The sequence below is a fragment of the Acyrthosiphon pisum genome, chromosome A1 (assembly GCF_005508785.2).
Source record: "Acyrthosiphon pisum isolate AL4f chromosome A1, pea_aphid_22Mar2018_4r6ur, whole genome shotgun sequence".
Taxonomy (NCBI): Eukaryota; Metazoa; Arthropoda; class Insecta; order Hemiptera; family Aphididae; genus Acyrthosiphon; species Acyrthosiphon pisum.
In genome coordinates, this window is record NC_042494.1 from 3686484 (window position 1) to 3696148 (window position 9665).

The 9665-nt window shown below is 27.4% G+C and overlaps 1 protein-coding gene across 1 annotated transcript; it reads left to right on the forward strand.

The window, feature by feature from the left end:
• The first annotated feature begins 640 nt into the window (after window positions 1–640).
• Window positions 641–7965, forward strand: LOC103311453 (fatty acid synthase-like). The gene is made up of 11 exons (XM_029486503.1): window positions 641–727; window positions 4067–4226; window positions 4320–4643; window positions 4703–4903; window positions 5201–5439; window positions 5957–6190; window positions 6329–6532; window positions 6640–6774; window positions 6998–7228; window positions 7294–7483; window positions 7548–7965. Exons 2-11 carry the CDS (start codon window positions 4088–4090, stop codon window positions 7874–7876), a joined length of 2226 nt encoding a protein of 741 aa, XP_029342363.1. The 5' UTR covers window positions 641–727; window positions 4067–4087; the 3' UTR covers window positions 7877–7965.
• Window positions 7966–9665: the final 1700 nt, after the last annotated feature.

The window sequence follows — 9665 nt, forward strand, 5'->3', positions numbered from 1 at the left end:
GACCCGGGAAACTTCAGGCGGGACAGCTAGTATAAATATATATATATATTAAAATGTTCACATTTTATGTACGCGTCCCGGAGTCCTATGACTTTTATATAGGTAGATAGGTGCTTATATTATATTACTTACTGCATGTATGCTAATGACTAAAAGAGTAATTTTGTAATTTAGGTATATTTTACTATCTAATAGGATTATGGAACGGCGTGTTATTTACTTCATGATTAATTAAAAACCATTCAACCAGGTCATTGTTATACACGCATTTATTAACCGTTTATTGACAACAAAAAACCGTTTACTTGTTAAGTGCTCATCAATATTTATATATTGTCATACTCAACATATAGTTGAGTGTGATTAAAATTAAAAATAAATACTTATGAATGTAATGTTCTATGATAATGAATGTTGACACTTTATGTATACTATAAATATACAATGATGGGATTTGTCGTGTTATTATAATATTGTAATTTATTTTTTTGTCTACCTACTATGAATCACTAATCCATTACTTTTTTCGCCCAATAGGTAAGAATGTATATAATTAAATTTACATTTAAATTTTGACCTTTATGCGTTTTATGATGGGTATTTTAAATAAATTTATTTCCTGTTCGATATTATGAATACAGTTGAGTTGTGGTAAGTTCTACATTCAGTACTATATTCAGAAAGTGTCAGACGTTTGTTAACGGTTTTGCAACAAATTCAAAAACAGGTAATGTCACAATACATCCGTAACTAAATTGTTAAAAATATAAATAATATTTAAGCAAAATACTTAATAATTCTATATATTATTTTATTTCCATTCAAATAACACAGACTATTTGTTTCTAGATAGTGAATTTTTATTACTTTAAAATAAAATATATTAAATGATAAATCTTTTTTAACAATATGGAACGATCAAATAACTTGGCAGGGGTGATTTTGAAGGAGTATGTGGGTGGTTAAGTTAGGTTAGATTAGGCAACCTAAAATTCTGGTTGGACTTTTTCAGAAATTCTCATTCTAAAATGTCAATAATTGTTTGTCGGTATTTTTTATTAATTACTTAATTATTTTAGTTTTAAAAATGTTTTCATAAAACTATATAAGTGACATAAGTTTCCGAACCCTCTAAAAATAAACTACCATCGCTTCTGTAAGTTGATTAATTTAACACTTACCTTACACTTGACTTACCTAATCTATAATAGAGATATATTTTCTGTATCTAATTATAGATTAATTTAGAATCATTTGTTTTAAAAATAAGACGTGTAATATGTGAAAACCAAGCTATATAATTGTTTTGATATGTTAAACTTTTTGAAATATTTATTAAAATTTAAAACACTTTTCCTTGCATGTTGAGTATGTATTTTATAGGTAAACAATTGACAATAAATTATAATATGTTAAGATATTATTTATATCATCAATTAAATCAACGTGTAATCATTTAGAAGGAATTTCACCTATATTTTGTGATTTTTAAATAAGTTTATTGGTTAGAAAGTATACAAACCTACCACCACCTATACACACATTATGATAAGTAGGTATCCATATTTTGTGTTGCTATATTGTGCATAATCAGCCTTGTAAAGAATACTTTTATTTTGTATTCCGAATACATATTTGAATAAATGATAATTAAGGTATTCAGAATACGTATTCGAATAGTACTTAAAAAATATATTCAGAATACATATTCGAATACTTTAAAAAGTATTCGAATACTATTAGGAATACTTTTTTGCACAACTAGTTTTTGAATGGTGGGTAATTAACATTTACTAACTAATAATTAAAAATACATCGTAATTATAAGTTATTTATACATTTTGACCACATATGATTCGGCCATACGGGATACAACACATTGGTGTTTATAAAAATAATCATATCATGAGCCAATATTATATTTCGTTCAAAGAATAAAATTAATATTCATGATTTATACTATGTATTGTCACAAATTTAAAACTATTTTTCTGGATCGGAAAAAAGTATTTTTTTAATGGATAAAAAATACAAATAAAAGTATTCAGAATACGTATTTGAATACTTTTTAAAAAAAGTATTTAAAATAGTATTCGAATACAAAAAAAGTATTCAAATACTTTCATTTGAATTCTTTACAAGGCTGTGCATAATATACATAAAACACTACCTAGTACCTACATAAGTTTTACCAATTTTTAGTTTTGTAGCCATTCTTAGCATAGATTTTAATTTTTGTTATTTAATTTAACTGATATATTTTACAATAATATTGTACCATAACGTATAACATTGATTTAAAAATATAAAACTTTTGTATTTTAATTTGATTACATGACATTTGAACGATTTGGACAAGAGGTACCGAGGTACCATTAAAAGGAATATTATAAAGTTAGGTGCAGACAATTAATCATCATACTATAAATTATACTAATCAGTAACTATATAGTAATATAAGGTACTTATAAGTTATAACTAATAGGGCTAAATTTTATCTAAATCATATCAATTTAAAATATATCTCTGATATCTCTATTACCTATATAAAAAAGTATTGTATTTTTTATATTTTATATTTCAGTGAATATAATTTCTATGATTGTTTTTAGGTACCTAGTACCTATCTAAATATCTAAATAATTAATATTGATAGGTTTTTAAACAATAAAACAATCAATGTTTATGACTATTTCTACCACCACCCTTGCGTATAATTACATTAAAATTCGCGAATCTTACAATGAAAACACCAGAATTTAATTTTAGCACATGATTTGTATGGAAATTACATAGTTTGTTGGAATCGGCAGTATAAATTATCTAAACGTTTAATATAATATTATAAAATAAACGGAAACAATGAAATAATTAGTAAATTAATTAACCTTGAAATTGTACAATAGCAGACTAATACTGTGTGGATCCAATGGAAACTATTATAAATATATAATTCATTTAATGCTAATATGTTGAATGGGTTAAAAAGGAGAAATAATTTAATTGTGGCCTTATGTTTCCGCTGCATTTATTATATCATATGCATAAACAATAAACATACTTTGAATACACATTTTAAATGATTCCATTCTGGAACAACATGATAAAAATTCATGATTTCAATGTGGATTCGATTTAATTTTAAACTTTTATCAATGTAATTGTAGTACCTATGTAAATTTAGATATATAAATACAATAAAAATGAAAAATATGTTCCAATTATTTATTTATAAATATTAGTACCCACAACGGCATGGGCTAGTTATGGCGATACAAAATATAAGTTACAAATAACGAAATAAACGATACAATAGTCCATTCAAATATTAAAAATTATTATGACTTTCATAAGCTTATAATTAATTGTTAATTGTATGTTTAATATTTATATTGAATTCAAATAAGTACTGTATCTGGTATATCTACAGTACGTAATTATTGTACTTACTGTGGCTATTCCATAATTAATAAATAAAATTAGTTTAAACATAAAATATAAATTTCTGATAGGTTCTCTAATTTCTTCGTATAATAAGGGTATCAATTGTATAGAATTAACTGATATTTCTCTACTAAATATATACCTATATGAATTAGTTTGGATCCATAAATGTTTCAAGGGGGTGATCGATTTTTTGAAACTATGAAGCCATTATAACATTAAATAGAAAGTTGTGATGACCCCTCATCAAAAAAAAAAATAATAATAGTTTTTTAATTATTAATGATATGAGTGTCATTAATGGGTAGTCTCTCCTCAACATTTGCCACACATAATTTATATTTTATATATTATAATTTTAATATATATATATATATGATTTTAGGCTGAATACAAACATTTTTTTCTGGAAGTATTGTCCTAGTAGAGGATTTTAATTTGGTATAGATATTTTCAACAATGTTAATTCAATTAATTAAAGACAAATGTTGTGTTTGAAATTCAATAAAATTTGTTGTATGACATAATGATTTATATATTATTATTTATTATTTTTAATACTGCTATAAATGCTCTATAATTTTTTATGGAAAGTAAACTATTTATATATTTTTATTATAAGGTGGTGAATAATTAAAAAAACATGGCTGTACAAAAAGAAGAAGTTGTAATATCGGGTGTTGGAGGAGTATTTCCTGAATGCGATACGATGGAAGAGTTAAAAAACTTATTATTTAACAAAACAAATGGAGTAACAATCGATTCAAGAAGATGGAAACCAAGTACACAATTTATTACTTTTCAGTTTTTTTTCTATATTTTCGTTAATAATTTGTATTTATTTATTTATTTATTTATGATATTATGTTTAATAGATGAACTTGGCGCTATTGCTGGAACCGGAAAACTGAAAAATGTTAACAAATTTGATGCAACGTTCTTCAGTGCTCATCCTAAACTAGCCGAAGTAATGGATCCAATGACAAGAATCTTCATAGAACGTTCAATTGAAGCGGTTTTCGATGCCGGTTTAAGTCCAGGAGATTTACGTGGAACAAATACAGCTGTATTTTCTGGTTCAGCTATCAGTGAAACAGAAATGTTTACATTGGACTCCTCTAAAACTGCTGCTTTTTCAATGTTAGGACGGAGTAGAACAATGCAAGCAAATCGCGTTTCATACATCCTTAATTTAATAGGTATATTGGATAAAGACTAAAAATAATATTGTAACTGCACACAAATAACTTTAATACAGGCCCCAGTTTCACAATGGACGGAGGATGGATTTGTGGGTCAAATGCTTTAGAAAAGGCCAAACAAATGATTGAAAATGGTTTCATATCTTCTGCAATTGTTGGGGTTACAAATTTGGCTCTTAGACCAGAAATACAATTCCAATTCCAAGGATTGAATAGATTGAATCAAAGTTTCCAAACAAAATCATTCAGTTCTGATGGTAAATATTTTTAACAAAAAAATATAATAACTATATAATATTATAATCACACTGACTTTTTTTTTACCTATCAATAAAAATAAATATTTTTTTATATAATTATTAATTAGGTATACCTAGTAGGTATTACCTACCATTAGGGATAAAGGTATTTCTATAAATTCAGTTATTAGTAATTAACTACCTACCTACCTAATCAATAAAAACAAATATATAACTTATTAATACACACAAACCGTCTTACATATATTGTGTTTAAATATAATACGATAAACAGTTTTTTCATATTATTCTTAGCTGATGGCTATAACAGATCAGAAGCTTGTATTGTTATGTATCTTCAAAAAGCATCTGAAGCAAAACGCTCCTATGGAACGTTATTGAGTGTAAGATCAGTCCAGTTTGGAGACCACGAAGGGCATATAACTGAGCACAATGGAAATCACTTTAAGTCATTACTGTTGGATTCTTATAAGCAGGCAAACATCGATCCAGCTTCTGTAGAATACATTGAAGCTTACGGATCAGGGATAAAGGTAATATTTACCTGTGTTTGGAAAAACACTATATTATGATTAACCGATGATTAAAGTTTATAAAAATTACACTAATAAGTTAAAATTGGTCAATTTCAACAACAACACATTTACCTATTTAATTTGTCATTGGTAAAGGTTTAAAATGTATTGTGATGTATTATTGATATCGGAATAAAATTAATTTGACAACGAAAAAACTAGTTGGAGGAATTATTAATCATGCTCCGTGATTAAAAATAAAACTATTCTTCAAGATTAATTTTATTTAACTCTATTTTTATAAATTACCGTTTATATAATATATTCAAAATTATTATCATACAGTACATTGAACTATTCTATCATTCTAAGTATTCCAAAATTCAATGAATATAGGTATACACATTGTTAATGAATTTTAAATTATAGATGTTATTCTTAGAAGCTTAAATCATGGAGTTTATTTCCAAAACTCAGATATTCGCAATGAATCGGTAGGAATATGTATTAATGTAATTTTGGGTTAATTTTATAGAGTGAAGATGCTATGGAATTAAATATTATGGAAGAAGTATTTTGTACAAAACGAAGAAATATTCCATTAAAAGTAGGTTCCGTAAAGAGTAATATTGGCCATTGCGAAGTGTCTGGTCTCTTTATGTCAATTATTAAAGCGATCATTATACTCGAAAGTGGCTATATACCACCCAATATAAATTACTCGGAACCAAATAAAAGTGTAGCAGCATTAAAAAATGGAAAAATTCAAGTGAGATTTTATAGCTGTTAGGTTCTTCATAATTTGTAATAATTAATATTTGATGAAAAATGTACGTTTATTAAAATAAATATTGTTCATCCATATAGAAACGTAAAATATATGAATGTTTATAATTTGATCATGCAGGTAATCACAGAAAAAACTCTTTTCAAAGGTGACATCATTGGAGTCAATTCTTTTGGTTTTTTAAATGCATTTAGTCATGTTATTCTAAAAAAGAATAGTAAAGTAAAAGAGATATTCAAAAACATAGACAGTAATGATTATATACCAAGGCTTATATTAGCATCTGGCCGGAATGAAGAAAATGCTAGAGCGACTGTAAAAAAGGTAAATCCATATTTGAATTCAATTTTGCTGTTTAAACTATACATAATTATTTTATGCAACTTAAATATAAGCTATATATTATTTTAATTATTCATACAATTAATTAGATCAAGTATCATGGAAATGATCCGGAATATTTAGCGTTGACCAATGACGTGTTTACTGGAAATATCAATGCTCATTTCTTCAGAACTTTTTCTATTTTCCCCAACATAGATGAATCACGGATAGATGAAGTTTGGGTAAATCACATTTACTAAATATTATTGCTGTGATTTAATTATACAATATTCAAAACACCATGTGTATGTGTAAGCACGTGCATATAAAGCGTGAAACTTCATTCGTAGTTTTTAGTGATATCTATGTTTTTCTGACGTTGTACCCTCGGTACAGAAGTTTCACTTCAATAAAATGAGATTAATATTTCACAGTAAAAATATAATATAAGAATAACATTTATAGAATGTTAATATGAAGAAACGCAAAATATGGTTTATTTTCTCCGGTATGGGATCACAATGGCAAGGAATGGGAACAGACCTTATGAAAATTCCAGTTTTTGATGATGCCATTAACAAATGTGATATTATACTAAAACCAAAAGGAGTTGATATCAAGAATATTTTGACCAGTCAAAATCCAAAACTTTTTGACAACATTCTCAATTCATTTGTCGGAATCGCTGCAGTTCAGGTCTGGATCTAGTTCGACGATTCCAATACATTTGGAAAAGAAGTATAAATATTCATATTTTTTAGATTGGATTAGTAGAAGTGTTGAGAGCATTAGACATTACTCCCGATGGGATCATAGGCCACTCGGTCGGAGAATTGGGATGTGCCTACGCAGATGGTTGTTTTACGGCTGAAGAAATGATATTAGCTGCTTACGCCCGAGGTCAAGCTACTCTAGAAACAGACGTCATTCCTGGCATGATGGCCGCCATTGGTAATATCCACAATATACCACCAGAGTATTTTGAGTTTATTTTTTATTTGAACTTTTTGTTTAGGACTGGGATATGACCAAATCAAAGACAAACTTCCCCATGACATTGACGTCGCTTGTCGTAATAGTGCCACTAGCTGCACAATATCTGGTCCTGTTGAAAGTATCAACGAGTTCGTGTCAAAACTAAAATCCGAAGGTGTCTTCGCAAAATCCGTCAACGTTGCTGGCATAGCGTTTCACAGTAGATATATTCAATCCGCTGGTCCAACTCTACTTAAATATTTAAAAGATGTTTGTTCAACAATTAAATTAATTATATTAATTTCATTCCAACTTTGTCTATACATTTTTTTTATAGATGATCAAAGTACCAAAGAAAAGGTCGTCTAAATGGCTTAGTAGTTCGTTGCAAGAAACTGAATGGGAGTCTGACCTCGCAAAATATTCTTCTCCAGAATATCATACAAACAATCTATTGAGTAGTGTGTTATTTGAGGACGTTCTAAAACACATACCTAGTGACGCCATAGTAATTGAAATTGCTCCTCACGGTCTTCTACAAGCAATTTTAAGAGAAGCATTACCTGAAACAGTGACCAATATACCACTAACAAAAAGGATGTTTGGTGATTCAATTCGATTTCTACTTACTGCTATTGGAAAGTAAGTCATGGATCGTTTTCTTTAAGATTTTTTTTGAGTTGCTTACACAATTTACATAATATGTCTTTGTCGGGTCAACAATCTTACATTAAATATAATATTGTTAGGTTGGACATCGCGTTCTTAAATGCGCAGAAACAGGCGTACTGTATTATATAGTATTATTTTACTGGTATACCGTGTATTATTTTTTGTTTATTTTAGAATGTATACAAATGGCGTTAATCCGAAAATCAAATATATTTATCCAAAAGTTACATTTCCTGTTAGCCGAGGTACTCCTTGTATTCAAAGTTTGCCTTTTTGGGACCATAATGAGCAATGGACAACTGTTGTAACTAATTCACAAGTAATATTACACATTCGATTCAAATTTGAATAATATTATTGTTTTATTTTATTTCTCTAAGACTATATTATTAGTATTGTTTTTTTTTTTAAATATTTATTTCATATATTTTACTTTAATATTAGATACATGGATTCTTTGGTGAAAGAACGACATCAATAATTATTAATGATAGTATTCATCTAATCAAGTACCAAATCCATGGTGTCCATATTATACCATTTGCTTATATGCTGGCAAGTAAATTGATTCCATACATATTTATATTTACATATTCATTTTACTAATCCTTTGCTAGACAGTTTCATATAATTAAATTATGATTTGTTTAGATAAATGTTTGGGAAATGTTTGTTGAAATTAATTCTAAAACGTTTTCTGATGAGTCTGTTCAGTTCGATAATCTGTGTTTTAAAAATAATATCAAAGTTCATCCAAATAGTAAATATTGATATCAGCTAAAATATTTAATTTCAATGTCTAAGTTAACAACGTGATATCTTAATCTTACAGATACAGTTGAAGGTAATATAATGATTCAGTGGGGATCTGGTCATTTTGAATACAATTTAAACGATGAGGTCATTTTTTCTGGTCAAATAAGCTTCTTGAACAATGTACATTCAAATATAAATACAAAAAAAATTATGGAATTAGATGTAACATCTGATGAGTTCCAAGGGTGTGTACTGGAAGAAGAAATATATGCAGTTTTTGAAAACAACGGATTCAACCTAGGAGACGATTACAAAAATATAACCAAATTTGATATTTATAAAAATTATATCCTAGGAAATATAAAATGGAAAAATGATTGGATTTACTTTCTTGATGGCTTATTGAAATTTCCTATATTAGAACATTTAGGTACATGTCCAATAGAAACTCCGATTTCCGTTAGACAAATCAGTATAAACCCAACGATGTTCAAAACAAATAACGAAAAAGGTAATTATATCAGCACCGCACATAATGATTAAGCGTTTTTATTTACTAAAATGTAGCAATTATACTTTTGTTTTAAGATGTAAGTGTAAATTACAACACAGCAACTAAAGAAATAACATGTGATGGAATAAATATAACAGGTGTAAAAAACGGGCATTTAGTATTGCCGAAAACTAATTCTGCAGTAGTCCATTTACAAGAAGAGATATTTATTCAATT